Raw genomic sequence first — 18,511 nt, forward strand, 5'->3', positions numbered from 1 at the left:
TAAAATATCAAAATTAATATTATATTAAAGGTTAATAAATTATGCCGATAACGATCTATGCTTAAATCGTTTCAAAACAGTTAGATACTTTGATTATTAAAAAGTAAACAAGAAGCACCCTTCGCCTCATCCAGTTCCAGATAAGATCTCACGTTAGTTGTTGCCTTTTTTAATTCGAAACGTTGAACCAACTTCGTTAAAAACATCCATACATCATCCTTGAATAATTATTTGTTTGTACAAGCGTGCAAGTAATTAAGTGTCGGACAGGACCGAATCGAACTCGGACAATGATAGATGACGGTCAAGGACCAAAGCCTGCTTCTTGTCATCAGCATCATCATTATTTTAAAACAGTCTGAATAATAATTTTCGACCTTCGTCAACCTTGATGAGAAGATGGTTGCACAACGGTTCGAATGTCGACACCGCAAAACCAGAACAATCCGATCAGATTGTGGTCTACATACTATAGTTACGTCATCGGGTGGCTTTGATTGCAATTACAGCTTAGACGCATAACTGCCTGTGTGTGGAAACAATCTAATTGTATTTTATTTTCTTTACAGGAATCCTAAACTACTATTCCGATTGTCTCGGAATATGGACCCAGAGGACGGTGGTAGTCAGAGATGGATATCTTCTCGTCTATGGCACGGATTGTAGCCCTTATGAGTACACGCCGATTCGCAGCTATGCCAGTTTGGGCCGCAATACAACTCCTCGTCGTATGCCTCTACATTCGTCATTTTTGGACCTCAAATCGACCACTCCGATCCATCAGCACGATCCGGCCAATTTGACGACGCCGTATTATGGAGAAAAGGCAGAGCTTATTGGATGCAACTCCTTGGGAAGATTAAAAGATTCTGGCAGCATCGAGTTCCGATTGCCTCTGAGGCACTTGAACTTGATGCCCAGTTCTTTGGCACCTAGAGCCTTTTGTCTGAGCTATCGCCAAAACGGAAACACAGCAATTCCAGTCGCTATTTTTCAGGTATTTACATAATATTTTCACAATACTAAATCGTCGCAAAATTATGACACATTCATATTTATTATAACAATAGAATTATGATTGATGTGAGGTGAGGTAAGGTGAAATTTGACAATACAGCCTTGAATAAAATACTGTGGCATCCTTATAAATAATTCGAGAAACTGTAATTCTAACATAATTTATTCACTGTACATTTATGCCACCAAAAAATCATTGATTGCATTTTTAAATAAAAATGTTATACATATGTATTTCAAGAATATTTATTTATTTTAATTAAATCGTCTAGAATACATTTTTAGTTAGTAACAGAAAAAAATAACATTGCAATATTTTCCAATGATTTTTAAAAAAACATACATTTCACGCAAATTTTTTTTTATACGTTTCTTATTTAAGTATGATAAAAATGTACAAATAGTAGAAAGAATTTCGTGTATAACTGTATAAAATATCTGCTTTTGTTTTCCCTATTATAAAAATGGGCCGGCAGGCCGCAGCGGCGCGGTCTTTTTTCTGTTACAAAATTACTGGGAGCTTGCCTGAGATTAAACAAATGTATTCATTTTATTTTGAAATGTCATGCATATCGTACAAAAATATCGATTTAAAAAAATTAATATCGTTTTTTATTTTTTTTATTTATTTCAGGCTCTCAGTCAATTGGATTATGAGCGTTGGGTGAAAACGTTAGCAGTGGAAATAATGAGGCAGACTCCCTTGGATGCTATTAGGTTCTTGGACGTTTTGGGCATAGCGGCTTTTTCAACGCCTACAGCGACGACTACCGATGACGCTAACAAAGTCAAAAATGCAGATAACAACAACAGTGTCAATGCAGAGACGAAAAGAAAGGCTTCCCACGATTCTACTTCCAGATGGGACAGGAGCCCATCTTCGGAAGGCAGCACAACCAGCTCCGACTTTGTCACCAACAAGCCGGTCGAAGAGACGCCGATAAGATCTAAAAAAGCAAACATTGTGAGCCAAACCAGAAGAAAATTGCAAATGAGCGACGTAGAAAGCCAAAGCGACCGAGACGAAGTAAACACTGAAATCAAAACTGGGTCAACGGGGAGAAAATCCCGCGATAAAGTGAGGCGGTTTAGAGACGGTTTCGCAAACGAGTCTTCTTCGGAAGATACTAGAGCGCCCGATGAAGGCATTGTGATGGAAGAGAGAGGATCTTCATCGGAAAGATCGTGCCGACGAGCCTTATGGTCTTCGGATCGGAGCGACATATTAGACAGTCCGCGAAGCATATCGAGCTACTCCAGCTACGAATTCTGCGATAGTCCAGAAGGCGTCGACGTCATCGACGCTCCTAAATCAATGATTGAAGATTGTTGCTTTAAACGGCCAGAGAATAGGATACGAAATGATAAAAAGTTCATTCCTATAGAGAAGAGAGTCGTGGAGACCGCTAAAGTTGTGCCATTGAAGAACAACAGTAAAGAAGAGGTCAAGGTTTCGAGTCGATCTCCCATTCCCTTGTACAGGGCCCAGCCATTCATCAACGAACCTTCGCCGGAACCGGAGCAATCTGATAGATTAACTAAAAAGGTCGAATTCAATGGAAGCGACCGCTCCATTGTTAGCCACGTGGGTCAAACTACCCCTTTGATTATATTGAACGATATAAAACCGTGGGACCCCGACTCTTCGAAAGGTACAAAACTGTATAACAGAGCTAGGTCTTGTTCGCCGAACAACATGAGCTCTAGATCTCCGCCCAGGTTCCCCTCGAGCGGCAGGGGAGCCAGGGCTTTGTCTGTCGGACAGAGCCATCTGTCGGTGCCGGAAAACGAAGTAGCCGTAGAGAAGCTCAAACAAAGATGCCAAAATCCAGAGAAATACGTGCCGGTGAAAGAGAAACTGGTGCTCTTCGAGTCTCTGTGTCGCGCTGGCAGATTGGCGAGGAGCAGCGAAGAATTGGCGGGGATAGGCAAGACCAGTTGTCCCACGCCTAGAGCTAGATCCTTGCACGATTTAACGAGATCTAGGAGTCCCCAGGTGCCAGTCAGGGAGATGTGCAAGTTCTTCGAAAAGATCAGCAATCAACCTGAAGTGGAGAAAAAAGAACAAAAACAAACGACCGCCAAAAAAACTGAACACGCTCCTCTATACGAGAAGTACAATAGCAAATGTTGCAATAGGGACAAATATTTGAAGCACAAAAGAAACGATTGCTCGAACATCAACAAAGATTCAGCGTTTGATAAGATGATACATAGACAAATTGGTGTTGAAGCGAAACGTAAACCGATATACAGCAGCTACACCGATATAAGAAGCAAACCAGAATTAGATGTTGATGATGAAAAATCCAAATATGCCAACTTCACTCAAATAAGAAATGGCAACAAAATAATAACTTATGTATAATACTTAAGAGAATGTTACATACATGTAAAATATATAATAATTTAATTGTTACGTTGTATTTGTTGTGTGATATATGTATATTAAAAAAAATCAACAAAAAGCCCTTAAAAATAATAGCAAATACAACCATATAAATGTAATATAATTAAATTAAATTGTTAATTTTTATATATTTTTTTTCCACGAGAGCATGATTTTCAGTCAATGTATAATTTGTTATAAATTGTATTATACAACGCATTAAATGTAAAGATTGAAATAATCTAACCAAATCAGTATTTAAGCTTTTTGTATAAAGATTAAATGTAATAAGTGTTGATAAATCGCTAATTGCGAACAAGTCATAATCGTGATAGGTTTAACGTTATTTTCTACAATATATATTTTATATATACACTTTTAATACTGTTTATAATAGCATAATGACTTGAGCTTTGAAAACAATTTTATTAACACAAGAGCTTCAAATTTTCCGTTTATGTGTAGTAGTATAATTATTTAATTAATTCGATCATGGTCTGCTGGTCTACGGAATGAACAATTAAAATTTAATAATGTGATGAGAAAAATAAATAAAAAAGCATGCTTGCCTGTTATTTTTTTCTTATGTAAATAAATGACATTTGTATGAATTTATTATCTAAAAATAAATAACATTCTGGTCATAATTATTGTGAACAATTAAGATGTATACACGTGTATGTACATAATAAATGTTAAGACTGTATGAAGAATTTTTAATAAAATAAGAATTCAATAAACTTTGTATTATTTTTTTTATTAAATAACCTAATATAATTTGGATATTAAATTACATATTAGATAACAGTTCCAATACTGTAATAAGCAAATAATATATACAATTATTTTCGATTAGATCAAGTAATAATATTTTATTATAAAAAAACTGATTTGTGTAAAACGCTCTGAAGTTAATCGCGAGAAAGATAATAAATATTTTATAAATGGTTCTTGTTAGCTAATCTCTAATATTATTTTTATAAAATACAATAATAATTATTTTTTAGCAATAATAATTATTATTGTATTATTAACGAATCAAAAATACAAACATAATTAAGAATCCTGAATTAGATAAATATTATATAATTTTTTAAAAGCTTTTAAAACCCTTCGATATAATAATTTTATTAAAATTAAAATTATAAGCGCCCAGTGCCATCCACAGAAAATAAAAATTAATATCACTTGTGTAAATTCATAAAATTTAATATATACTTTAAATATTATTAATTTGTTTATATTGTAGAGGGCCTATATATTTTCATTTAGATTTTGTTATGGCCAAAACTTTCCGGCAGCCAGTTGCGAGCCCGCTGTTGCCCAGCGATCCGTTATTTTGTACACCGCGTATACAACTACAAATTTCAATAAAAATACTACTGCAGCGGCTCAATATGTGTTTAATTGCAACTCGTCACCTCCCACCGGTAAAATATAAATAATTTATAATATTAAAAAATCCCAAAATGGATGTCAATTTTTCTTAAATTTAAGACAGGCTTTGGCCGTTGATTCTGAGTAAGTATTCTGTTGTATCTGTGCATCTCTATTTGCGTTAGCACAGTCAGTTTGAGAGCTATCTATTTCATCATTATTTATAATTGAAAAAGATATGGCAAGTTTGGGTTATTAGTTCTAAAGCACATGATACGGATATACGTTTAATATACTTACCATTACTCCGACTATTATACTTTTAAACTATATTTCACTTTGCGTCTCACTGGCTACGAAGTCACATCCCTAGGGTTCTCAAATCTTAAATATGTGATATTTTTTACTTAATAATAATATTTGGCTAGAACTGACCAAATTAAAAAAAAGAATATAATTTTTTAGTGACATCTAATAATGAATAAAATAATATTTGTGTTACTCTATTGCCATTAATTTTACTAACAATTCATGGATTTATAGTAACAGGTGTTTATGATGTTTACTTTGTATTTTGTACGATAATTGTGAATATAATCTGTTTTTAATAATTAAAGATGGACCACGTGCCTGACTTATATTTTTTATACAATCACCTGGTGTATATTTTATTTAATAAAATAATTTAGTTTAGCTAATTTTCAAACCTACCTCTCAAAAATTATGGGGTGAACGATAACCCACATTACCTACATTATTAAATAAATAAAATTGTTATAATAATAAAATAATATATAATAATTTATGTGAATTAAACTGAAAAAAATGGTTAGAATCAAGTACTCATTTAGCATATATTCGATAGTGGGATTTGATTACTTCGTTTTTGTATGTTTAATTGACCATATTTCCATGGGCGGTATTAAAATTATATTTAATTACTATTTATTGATTGATGGATCGCTTCGGCTAGATCCAAAATGTACAACACAATTGATAGCGTTTTGGCTGGCTAACGGGGCCTGCGCGTCCAGAAGCGGAAGTGGCTTAGAACAATTGTATATAAATATATGTATCTAAAAATGAACTTAAATTTACAAAATCAAACCAAAAAAACTATAGAAAAATAATGTTTATTAGATTTAAATCAAGATATGTACTTAAAATTGTACTAAACATATAAAATTGGAGTTGTACAATTCAAAATAAATATATTTTGAAGACAGTTTATCGTGATTCCAACAGACTTCGCAACTCGAAATTGGACTTGCTTAAAATATTTATGGTACTCCACGGCACTAATTAAAACATCGTTTTTACTTTCATTCTTTACAAATCTATAAACATTATTTATTAATTCCTTTGATTAAGAAGGATTTATATAAGATATATTTTTAATTAAATGCTTTTCCAGATTTTACACATTCAAAGACACAAATGAGTTTTCATATGCCATAAGAGCTATTTATTATATTTAAATGCTTTTTCACATTCAAAGGCACCATTGTCGCTGATTTTTCTAAAGTGTTGTAATATATTGTTAAGATTGTAATACTTTTTCACATTAAAAGTCACAAACTTCACTATGAATTTTAATATGTGCTAAGAGTGAGGTTTTATTTTTGTATGCTTTTCCACATTCATCACATTCAAAGTCATGAACATCACTATGAGTTTTTGTATGACCTGAAAGGTGGGCTCGACTTTTGAATGCTTTTTTACATATAACACATTTAAAGTTACGAACATTACTATGAGTTTTTATATGACGTAAACGGAGTTCTTGGCTCTTGAATGCTTTTCCACACTTCTCACATTTAAAATCACGAACGTTGATATGAATTATCATATGACTTGCAATGTTGCTTTTACTTTTGAATGCTTTTCCACATACTCCACATTCAAACTCACGAACATCGCTATGTCTCGCCATATGTACTGAAAGTGAATCTATAGTTTTAAGTGCTTTTCCACATTTCTCGCATTCAAACTTACGAACATCACCATGACTTGTCATATGTCGTGAAAGGTGGTATCGAGAATTGAATGCTTTTTCGCACTTGTCACATTTAAACTTACGGACGTGGCTATGAATTTTAATATGATGTGTGAGTGTACATTTAGTTATGAACGCTTTTCCACATTCATCACATTCAAAGTCACGAACATTGATATGAGTTTTCATATGTTTTGAAATTGAGTCTTTATTTTTTAACGCTTTTCCACATTTTTCACATTTAAAGGCACGAACATTACAATGACTTATCATATGAACAAGGAGATTTCTTTTACACCTAAATGCTTTACCACATATCTCACATTCAAAGTCACGAACATTGCTATGAATTTTCATATGCTTTAAAAGATATCTTTGACATTTGAATGCTTTTCCACACTCTTCACATTCAAATTCGCTTACATCTCCATGAGTTAGCATATGTTGTTTAAGATACTGTTTAGAATTAAATACTTTTTTACATTTGTCACACTCATTTTTATAAGAATCACGATGCATTCGTTGAACTCTAAAACATTTTTCTGTTTCTGGTTTCTAAAAGTGAAATATTATTCATTAGATAATTTGTAAAAATTGAAATATATGGGATCCAAAATCTATTCGACAATTACTTTGGTAGCATTGTAAGTTTCATGAGATAAAACATCCACATCGGTCATATTCGTCGTAAGTATGTCTTTAACATCGTGCATTTCTGAAATCAAATAATAATCATTAATTGAAATATACTAAAATGTAACAATATGCTGTTTGTCTAAGTATGTCTAAGTATTATATGTCTAACCATATTCGAACATGTCGTTTACATTATCTTCGCTGCAGTCATATTCCTGTTTTACATTTGAGATCTTGAAAAGAGAAATATCATTAAACCAGTGTGGAAATAAATTTTATTAAAATTCACGTTCCGTCCAAATGAAGATATCTCATCAGCTGTAAGAATCAATCGTATGAAATTGAAATAATTCTCAAACTGTTTTAAAATGAAAATAAATTATTCAATCAAGCATTAAATTAAATTATTCTCAACTGTTTAAAACTTTAAAATAAATAATAGGTTACGCATTTAAGAGACTAATAAATTATGAATAATGCGTTATAAAAAATGGTTTATTTCACGAACTTGTGTTTTAATAAAAATAACTAGTAATTTTTTTAGTTAGTCAGGGGGTTGGTCAGCATATTGTAGGTCAAACACATGTTCCACTACAACAGCTATTCTCAATAAGTGTGTTACGACACAGTGTGGTAATATTGCACTTTTACATACGTTGTATCTCTAGTGCAACGAGGGCTAACCGTTTTTGCTTGCGGAACGAAATCAAATTTTCAAATTGCATTTACATGTCTGCAAATCGAATGTTAGCACTAAGTAATTTAATAAATTACTTTAATTTAAAAAAGTAAAAAAACATTAAAATTACTATAACATAACATAAAATAACTTGTGTCGTTCTAAGAAAAAAATCTAGATTCCCTGCATTAAAAATATTTAATTTTTATGTTTGAATGTTTAAGCGAAAATCCGAGCATAGATCGTTTCTAGTATAATTATAAATTAACCGTTTAAATTGACCATGAACTAAAACTATTTTTTCCTCACATTTGACTCCTGTTTCGCGTCAACGTTTCTATTACGATTATAATATAATCATTGACGCGAAACAGGAGGCAAATGTGAGGATTACGTTACCAAGAGATACACGAGAAAAAATAAAATATAGAGACAGCTTTAGACGAAGAGTAACTATATAAAAATAAATCAGTACGATTACACATGTTTAAATTGTCGTTCCTATTTTAAATGAGTATTTGTCGCACGAATATATACGTCCTACCCAGTTAAGTGATTAAGATCACATAAAAGCGTTACATAGTACTTTCATTACCTCATCTTTACATTGAATTGTGTCTATGAAAGCAAACGATTCATCGTCGTTCTCTATGTCAGTTTCTGCAAAAACGAAATAAGTGTAATCCTTACGATGAATATCGAAAGAAGTGTGAAATGTATTTTAATAATGAAAATACAATTTAGTTATAATGAACATAAATGGATATTAAGTGTTAATAGATTTCAACTAAAAAAATCAGAAAACAAGATAGTAATAAACAAATTTACCGGTTTTGATGAACGCCATCGTGACCGTCAATTTGACAGTAGACGTCAAAATCGCTTCTAACCAGCGTTTGACCCAAATACGATGAATTTCGAGCATGATTGAAAAATACGGAATTTGGAAACGCCGCAGATTTTAAACATTATTTTGAAATGGCTCAATAACTCGTCAGATAATTGTTATAATTTTATCATTATTATTTATTTAACTTAACCTTCTGACCAGTTTATAGATTCAAACATACTAATGATTTGGATAGAAAATAATTAATCTAAAGTCAAAACACTACTTTCAGTTAACATGTACTTTCAGTTCATTAGCGTGCAAAATAAAATATGAATAAATGCAGTATTATTTAAAGATTGGTTTTATCAATAGTTTATTCATGAAGCTAAAAGTTATACAAAAAGTTGAAAAAAAAATTACCACTGATTGATATTGCACTAATATAATCATGTAATTTGGTCAATCCTGTGTATAACAAGTTACAAAACATATTTGGATTTTAACGTATGCATTTTTTATTTCCTAAAAATATATATAAAATTATAGCAATTATCACGAGTTATTTTTGAGCCATTCCAACCTAATAAGCGTTTCCAAATTCCGTATTTTTCTGTCATGCTCGAAATTCATCGTATTTGGGTCAAACGCTGGTTAGATGCGATTTTGACGTCTACTGTCAACTTGACGCTCACAATAGCGTTTGGTCAAAACCGGTAAATTTATTTATTACTCTCTTGTTTTCTGATTTTTTGCTTGACTTTTATTAACACTTTATATTCATTTATGTTTAAACTTCTTTCATCTTTGCAGAAACTGACATAGAGCATGACGAAGAAACGTTTGCTTTCATAGACACGATTCAATGTAAATATGAGGTAATGAAAGTATTGTGTAATGCTTTCGGTTGACTTTGTAGCGGGGCGAGAGGGGCGAGAGAGGGGAGGCGAGCGACGGAGCGTGAGCGTCAATCAGCGGTCAACCGCTACGTTAACAAGACGTACGCACCCCCAAACTGGTGACCCCGACGCGACGCGAGAATGGAGTTCGAGGCGAGCGGCGGTTTTCCGCCATTTAACATAGACAATTGTGAATTATGGTTCGCGCAGATGGAAGCTGTTTTCCGGTCTAGGAAAGCGCTTACCGAGAGCGAAAATTTCGACGTGCTAGTTGGCGGACTGCGCGGAAAGGCACTCACTGTGGTCGCGGATTTGATACTCGCGCCGGATTCCGAGTTGCCGTACACGACGATAAAGAAGCGGCTCCTCGACGCGTTCGCACCTTCGTTCGTAGAGCGGCTACGAAAGATGCAAGAGACGCCGATGGAGGGCAGGAAGCCGTCGGAGCTGCTCCGCCAGATGCGAACTTACACCGGAAGCACGATTCCGTCGGAGCTGGTCAGCGACACGTGGGTTCGGAAACTGCCCGAACGCGCACGCGCCAGCGTACTCAGCCTCCTGGTGACGCACGCGACAGTCAAAGACGACGCCAGGCTGGAGATGGCAGCGAAGTTGGCCGACGCACTGCTCGCAGAGGGGATTCTCGCGAAAAATACGTCGATGCGGCAAGCAGTGGCGGACGGCGCGCACCGCAAAACAAGATGGCGGCTGAGTGACGCGCATGCGCAGACGCCGACGGAAACGACTTGTGCTGGTTCCACCGCACGCACGGAAGCGCAGCGAGACGATGCCGTCCTCCGTGCGCTTGGAACAAATCCCGAAGAGCGGCGGGAAACGACAGCGAGAGTCGTTAACGGCGGAAAACGACCTCGAAATATCTCGCCGCCTTATCGTCAGCGACAATCGATCGGGTGGACGATTCTTGATCAACACAGGCTCGGAAGTGTCGATTTATCCTCGCCGCGCAGCCAACGTCATTGAACCCACAATATACGAGCTCTTCGCGGCCAATGGAGCCAAAATCAAGACATACGGCCAGCGAACTTTCAAATTAGACTTTGGGTTAGGAAGAGCGTTTGTATGGAAGTTCGTTGTGGCTGACGTTACTAGGCCCATCGTCGGGGCCGATTTTTGTCGCATTTCCACCTCATCGTAGATTTGAAACGCGCGACACTCACTGATTGAGCCGCTCGCTCGACGACGAAAGGGAGATCCATTGGACGAAACGCTGCGGAGGAAGTCCATGTTGTTTCTGACCGGTCGCAGTTCCACGCGCTGCTCACCGAGTTCGCGGAAATAACCCGACCCGACGGACAGCCAAACGCTCGCGTTAAACACGATACCGTCCACTACATAACGACGGCACCTGGACCGCCGGTGACTGCTAAGCCGCGACGCCTTGACACCAGGAAGATGCGGGAGGCGAAAACCGCTTTCGACAGGATGGTACGTGATGGCATTGCCCGGCCATCGAAGAGCAGCTGGACGTCCCCCTTGCACCTCGTTCCCAAGAAAGACGGAGAATGGCGCCCGTGCGGAGACTATCGCGCGCTTAACGCACGCACGGTACCAGACCGTTACCTGGTGCCGCACATTCAAGACTTCGCAAGCCAGCTAAGTGGTAAAAGAATATTTTCGTCGATAGATCTGGTGCGCGCGTATCACCAGATTCCGATGGCAGCCGAAGATGTGCAGAAGACGGCGATTATCACGCCGTTCGGGCTCTTCGAATTCCCTATGATGTCATTCGGACTTCGAAACGCGGCTTTTGCGAGGGCTCGATTATGCATACGCATACATAGATGACATACTAGTCGCCTCGCAGGACGTCGAAGAACACCAGCGACATTTGCGCGAAGTGTTTACGCGATTGAAGGATCACGGAGTGCTGATCAACGCGTCCAAGTGTGTGTTTGCCGCTTCGGAAGTAACGTTTCTTGGCCATAGCGTATCCGCAGCCGGCACGCGACCAGTGACTGAAAAAGTGACGGCCATTAGCGAATTCCCAAAACCGCGAACAATCAGGCAATTGCGGGAATTTTTAGGCGTGGTGAATTTTTATCGGCGACACATACGTAAAGCCGCTGATTCGCAAGCGCCGCTGAACCAATTGCTGACCGGAGTAAAAAAAAATGACCAGACGCCGATCGAATGGAACTCAGCCGCTGAAAGTGCGTTCGAGAACTGCAAACGCGCCGTCGCCGAGGCTACGTTACTCTCCCATCCGGACCCTAAGGCGAAACTAGCGCTATTCACCGATGCATCAGACGTAGCCGTGGGAGCAGTTCTCCAGCAAACTTCCATGAGGGGCTGGCAACCGTTAGCTTTCTTCTCTCGGAAATTATCTTCAGCCCAACGGAAATACAGTACGTACGACCGCGAACTATTGGCTATGTACGAAGCAGTGCGTTATTTTAGGCACATGGTCGAGGGGCGAAACTTTACAATCTTCACCGACCACCGCCCGCTGACGTTCGCCCTCGATCAGAAGGCTGACAAGTGCTCGCCGCGCCAATTCCAACACCTAGACTTCATAGGACAGTTTACGACGAATATACATTACGTGCCCGGTGAGGAAAACACGGTCGCAGATGCATTATCAAGAACGGAGGCTGTGACTGCTGCGATCAATTTTGACGACCTAGCCGCAGCTCAATCGACGGATGACGAACTACGAAAGCTTATAGCAGCAGGCGAAATACCGTTACAGCGATTACCTTGGCACGTGTCGGGTGCAAGTATTTGGTGCAACGAGAGGCGCCCGTACATCACCGAGCAGTACTGGCGGTCAGTTTTCGACTCGGTACACGGATTAGCACATCCTGGGACGAACACAACTGTCAAGATGGTAACCGAACGCTACTTTTGGCCGGGCATGCGGAAAAAGTGTCGTGACTGGGCTAGAAGCTGCATACCGTGCCAACGTTCTAAGGTAAACAGACACATACACGCACCCTTAGGAACCTTCGAGGCACCGACGAACCGCTTCGAGCATGTCCACGTGGACATAGTGGGACCGCTACCAATATCTGGGGATTTCAAGTACCTGCTCACATGCGTGGACCGCTTTACGAGATGGCCGGAAGCATTCCCCATCGCTGACATAACAGCAGAGACGGTTGCCAAGACTTTCTTCAGCGGTTGGGTGGCGAGATTTGGCGCGCCGGTAAGAATTACCACTGATCAGGGCCGGCAATTTGAGAGTTCACTTTTCAGGAAACTAACGAGTCTGACGGGTGCCGCCCGCATTCGAACCACGGCATACCACCCAGTGGCGAACGGCATGGTGGAACGTTTTCACCGGCAACTGAAAGCAGCCATAACCTGCCACAACGGAGAAGAATGGACGGACATCCTGCCACTTGTCTTACTTGGGATCAGGGCGGCATGGAAAGACGACCTAGGAGCATCAACCGCTGAGTTAGTATACGGACAATCACTCTCGTTGCCAGGCGAGTTTGTATCAGCGGGCACTCGAGCTACGCCCAACGAACGAAGATGGCAGCTCTACGCCCTAAGAATCCTCGTCAGCATGGAAGCACACCAACATTTGTTTTTAAGAACCTCGCATCAGCTAAGAGCGTGAGCTGCAGCTCCGTTAAGCCCAACTTACGACGGACCTTACGAAGTGCTTTCCCGTACGGAAAGGGTCTTGATGCTAAAGATCAGGGATAAAAGTGTTGCAGTGTCAATAGATCGCGTCAAGCCTGCATTCATCCAACCTGAAGACACACAGGAAGGCTACGTGGGACACTACTTTTCCCCATCGAACGAGACTTCACTGACACCGCTGCAGCCGGAGATCAACCTTTTACCCCCGGAAACCGAGGATGAGCAAGCAACGCTACGCAGCCCGCCCCCACGACATCAAGACCGACCAGGACTCTACGAATACCCGGCCACCTGCAGGATTTCGTCTTGGGTTCGCCTTAATCGTGAACTGCTTACGGCTAGTTCACTGGAGGGGAGTACTGTAGCGGGGCGAGAGGGGCGAGAGAGGGGGAGGCGAGCGATGGAGCGTGAGCGTCAATCAGCGGTCAACCGCTACGTCAACAAGACGTACGCACCCCCAAAACTTTAACCAATTAACTGGGTATGACGTAAATATTCGTCCGACAAAAACATCGCATAAAAATTGGAATAGGAAGGACGATTTCAATAGTTGATGTATTTTTAGGCCAAATTATTTGGTCTAATTTAGGTCAAAATAAAAAACCCGATTGTAAAAAATTATAGAGAAGAAATCGAAATCGAAATTAAAAATAAATAGTAAATAAAAGATAAAAGCAAACATTGAGCTTTCGAACGAAATAAAAATAGCTATTGAAAATTTATATAGAAATAAGTTTGAGCCGAAAGCAGTATTATAAATACTAATTGAAAATTATTTTAATCCTTCTTTATTCAAATAAAAAATTATTTAGCTCAACTAAAATATTATACTCCGTCCTATATATACTCCATCTGTGACAAGTCTTGGATAACTGAAAATATGCCTTAACCTAAATGGGACAACTCCTTTAGATAATTCTAAATCTTTCAGTCAATTATCTGACTGATGACAGTTATGATGAGAGTTTCCTATTCATTAATCTTGTCCTAAAGAATATGTTATTATTCATGCAGATGCCACTTATAAACTTGTTTGGCAAGGGTTTCCTGTTGTCTTACTATGCACTACAAATCATAACAGGATATTTCATATTATTGGTATACCAGTTTGGAGTAATGAACAAATAGATGGTTTTGATTTTATTAGTAAGCTATTCAGAAAATTTACAACTTTGAACTTGCACCAAAAGTTTTGTCTTATTGAACCAATGCCTGAACAAAAAAGTACAGGCTTTGGTTCTAAAGGCTAATATAAACCAAATTTTATTAGGTATTGATGCTATGTAAGTTAGCAAACAACAAGAATTGGTATTAGGGTGCTTCTCTAGGAACTTCAAGTATCAACAATATTCTTGAAGCCATAAATCGTGTAATAAAATAAAAATATACATTTAGAGAAAGATTACCACATTCTCTATTTTCATATGTGCTGATGGAAATTAAACTTCTTTTCTAAAAAGTACGAAAATAATACTCAAGGATTTTCGAACGAGGTTTTCTTCGACTTAAAAACATGAACAAGAGCTTACCAATGAGCTTGGTTAAATAAGTGATTGAAGGTGTATTTATTGCTTTAGATAAAGTATATTTTATTCCTGTCAGAGAATACAGCGCAATAAATAAAATTAACCTAGTGGGAGAAGCAAAAGATAGCTTTGATAAATAGTTTAATATATAAGATAGAAAGGTTGTTTTTATAGTTGAACCCTACCAATGGATGATGACAAATGGAAAGATGGCCATTCTACTTGTTTATTTTTTTTTAAATATCAGGTTTGTATACATTTATTAGGCGTTGCAATAAGATTCAATTCATACGCCTCTGGAATCGAAGAATCTGAAAATGGTACAAAATGAAAGCATAGGACACCATTGAAAGGTAAAAAGGCGTTAATCATACAATAAAAATATTTTATTGTTTTTAAATACCTTTTAGATTACTTAAGATACCTTAATAAATATGCTGAAAATTTCTGGAATACTTTTGTATGTTATGAAATGTTGAATTTGAGTTTATTATAATATAATATATTTTAAATAATTATTGAGTTTTTTATATTTTTAAATATGTATAGTTTAAGTTTACTTTAAATATGAGATGTTTAATAAAATATCAATAAAAAAGGTATACATATTTACTAAAATTATTCTTCACAATTTGGTGATAATATTTTCACTTAAAAATTCATATTTTAAAAATTTACAATTCTATTAGTTTATTAAACAGAAAAATGCATTTTTAATATTTTAATTCACAAAAAATTCGCTTTAGTGGATATTACAGTTAAAATATTGCTCAATGTTATATTTTTTAATAAATAAAAATATATTTATTTAATGCTCATTTTTAATATTTTATTGCACAAATAATTCGCTTTAGTGAATATTTAAAATAAAATATTGCTCAATAGAATATTTTTAAATAAGCATAGATATATTTATTTATTGTTAATTTTAATTATTGTAATGAAAGAACAATTCGTATAATGGAACAAAATATTTATTGAAATGCAATAAAACCCATTTATTTTATTTAGTAGTAGGTGTTTATGATGTTCACTTTATATTTTGTACGATAATTGATAATAATTGAAGATGGACTACGCATATATAATATTTTTTTAATAATTAATGATGATTTATATTTTTTATAGTCCTCTGATGTTTATTTCATTTAATTTTTTAATTATAAGTAAAGTAGTAAATTCCTAAGTATATAAAATTATTTTAATAATAATATCTAATAATTTATTTAAATTAAACTTAAAAATTGGTTAGAACTTAGCTAAAAATATATTATTTTATGTGGTTTTAGTGGCATCTATTAATGGTTTTAATAATGTTTTTATTATTATACTGCTTTGCCAGTTAATCACAATAGATGGAAGCACGTGTTTTCGATACCCGTTTCATATTTTGTATGAGAGTTGTGGGTATATTTAATTTTTACTTATTAAATATGGTCAACATACTTTTATTTTATTTTTTATATAATTCTTTACTATATTTTAAATAAGGTGTATGTTTTATTTTGATTGTAAATTGTATGATAAATTTGTAAAATAATAAAATGTATTTCGCAAACAGAATCTTTTATCAAAGTCAGTATATATACAATGTTCAAATGATGATCACTTGCGGGGTCCGCAGCCATTCGGGTATGGTCCGGCTGGTGACCATAAGACCGGCCTAAAAATGTACAAAAATAAGGGTATTCATACCACTATTGCGTAGATTGAAACGTCGTCTGATGTTATCAACCATAAAAAGCAAATCGTCCTTTATCCTTCACCGGAAAAAAGCACAGCGTCTCTGAAACAATAGCGAAAGCTAAGCTTCAAGCTCGAGAACTCACAAATTGTAAGAAACTCAGATTCAACACATGTCTGTGAAACTATCGACACCTCACCCGAATTGGTCAATATGGCCTCTTTTTGCAAAAAAAAATGTTTTTTTTAATCCCGTTTTTTTATATTGTAACAAAATAGTATAGTATTTCTTACTTTTCTGTTCCATCCAAACTTTAATTTCTCTTTTTGCTGCCCATTGAGTGTTGACTTTGGAGCACGTAGTTAACAGAGACGTCATTAGGGGGGGGGGGGGAGGGAAGAAAACATTCATTAGTAATAAAAAAAATGTCACATCTTAAATATGGTGAGGAGTAACATACATAAGTAATTTTATTTAAGCTTTACGTAAGGATGACCAGACGTCCCGCTTTTGGCAGGACAGTTCCTATTAATTTGATTTTTGGAAAGAACGCTGCGCTTCTCTGACTGCTGAAACTCTCAGTTGTCAGTCTACTAAAAAATTAACTCAAATGAAAAATATGCGAAAGAATAAAGGGTTATTAAGGATTTATATTAATATACATATGTATGTAATTATGAATGTATGTATGTATATTTGTAAATTTTACATATTTAAATTGAAAAAATATATTACAATACAATTGTTGCATTTTATGAAAATAATAAGAAAATAATAAGCTATTCTAGAGCAGGGCTCGGCAACCTATGACCCGCGGGTCACCAAGTGACCCGTTTGATGATTTTAAGCGACCTATTTGAGTTCTGCAACTTGCATAATGTTTTTTTAATATATGTACATGTGACGGATTACGTGATACGATGTTACGACCAGACCACATATATGGTTGTTAGGACCAAAAATATTATTTTGATCTGCAGCCAAAAAAAGTTGCCGAGACCTGCTCTAGCGCATTATTTTTAAACAAGGGCAACCCTCCACCCCCCCCCCCCGTCAATGGTGTCCCGCTTCACCAATGTTAAAATCTGGTCATCTTAGCTTTAAATAGAAATACAAATAAAATACTTGAGCACACCTTGCTTTAGAGAAATAAAGTAGCTCCAGTTTCCTAGTTAAATAAATATACATATTTTTATTTATGTATAGTGTAGTTTAATAATTAAAATAATTTTATCATAACTTATTTTTTCTATTTAAATTTTTTTTGCGTTTTTTACTAATTTATCTTATTTTAAATTTATTTTTCTCATGTAAATTAGAAAATGTTTATTAACTCGATTTTAAAATATATATTTTTATATAAAAAAAATCAGGGCTATGGAATGGATTACAATTTTACAGATTCCGACTTAATCTTATGTTCTACGATTCCGACTCCGATTTTAACAATTTTATTGACATTGTTTTTTGATTGATAGCAATAAGTAAATAATGTTAAATCAGAATCTGACTTCAACTAAAATACCACATCTCTTCGGCTCTGACTTCACAGCCTTGAAAAATCTCTCATAGTTTAAACAGCTGGAAGTTTGTGAGGTTATTTTGCTATGCTAATTCTTGACTTACAACCGGTTGCGGCAATTTGTAAGAACAGTTGGAGGTTCGGCAACTCTGTAATGGGAGCACATTGCCAGTTAGATAACATTTACAAAGGCACGGAACGATCATTGTTTATCGTCCATTTGGGAAAACATTTGATTATCCCATCCGAATCTCCGATCGACACGTGCATCAGAATAAACGCACTTGTATATAAAGTAACACTAATACCGATTTGATTTATTACGTTTTTACCATGTATTTACAC

At 36.2% G+C, this 18,511-nt stretch overlaps 2 protein-coding genes and 1 long non-coding RNA gene across 3 annotated transcripts in view; 2 read left to right on the plus strand and 1 right to left on the minus strand.

The window, feature by feature from the left end:
- Positions 1 to 4,146, plus strand: part of LOC148238613 (uncharacterized) — a 91,650-nt gene extending 87,504 nt beyond the window's left edge. Inside the window, exons 2-3 of the mRNA XM_088195007.1 lie at positions 570 to 997; positions 1,652 to 4,146. Coding sequence (XP_088051133.1) covers positions 570 to 997; positions 1,652 to 3,385 — 2,162 coding nt within the window. The 3' untranslated portion in view covers positions 3,386 to 4,146. The remainder of the gene's footprint in view (positions 1 to 569; positions 998 to 1,651) is intronic.
- Positions 4,147 to 5,902: 1,756 nt separating this feature from the next.
- Positions 5,903 to 8,981, minus strand: LOC148238614 (uncharacterized). The gene is made up of 5 exons (XM_088195531.1): positions 8,923 to 8,981; positions 8,690 to 8,754; positions 7,585 to 7,648; positions 7,412 to 7,494; positions 5,903 to 7,334 (listed from the first exon to the last, which is right to left on the minus strand). The coding sequence occupies exons 1-5, from the start codon at positions 8,939 to 8,941 to the stop codon at positions 6,348 to 6,350; spliced, it is 1,218 nt and encodes a 405-aa protein (XP_088051657.1). The 5' UTR covers positions 8,942 to 8,981; the 3' UTR covers positions 5,903 to 6,347.
- A 598-nt stretch (positions 8,982 to 9,579) lies between these two features.
- On the plus strand, positions 9,580 to 13,295 carry LOC148238615 (uncharacterized). The gene is made up of 3 exons (XR_015811172.1): positions 9,580 to 9,639; positions 9,737 to 12,754; positions 13,039 to 13,295. It is a non-coding gene; the product is annotated as an uncharacterized LOC148238615 (long non-coding RNA).
- Positions 13,296 to 18,511: the final 5,216 nt, after the last annotated feature.

Source organism: Plectrocnemia conspersa, unplaced genomic scaffold, assembly GCF_051122295.1.
Source record: "Plectrocnemia conspersa isolate PC_06_02 unplaced genomic scaffold, ASM5112229v1 ptg000001l, whole genome shotgun sequence".
Classification (NCBI taxonomy): Eukaryota; Metazoa; Arthropoda; class Insecta; order Trichoptera; family Polycentropodidae; genus Plectrocnemia; species Plectrocnemia conspersa.

What these genes read in the sequence shown, in the direction of transcription:
- LOC148238614 (XM_088195531.1), bottom strand. An exon ending in AAACGACATGTTCGAATATG is followed by an intron (nt 7,495 to 7,584) that starts GTTAGACATATA and finishes ATTTGATTTCAG; the next exon opens with AAATGCACGATGTTAAAGAC. An exon ending in AAACTTACAATGCTACCAAA is followed by an intron (nt 7,335 to 7,411) that starts GTAATTGTCGAA and finishes TTTCACTTTTAG; the next exon opens with AAACCAGAAACAGAAAAATG.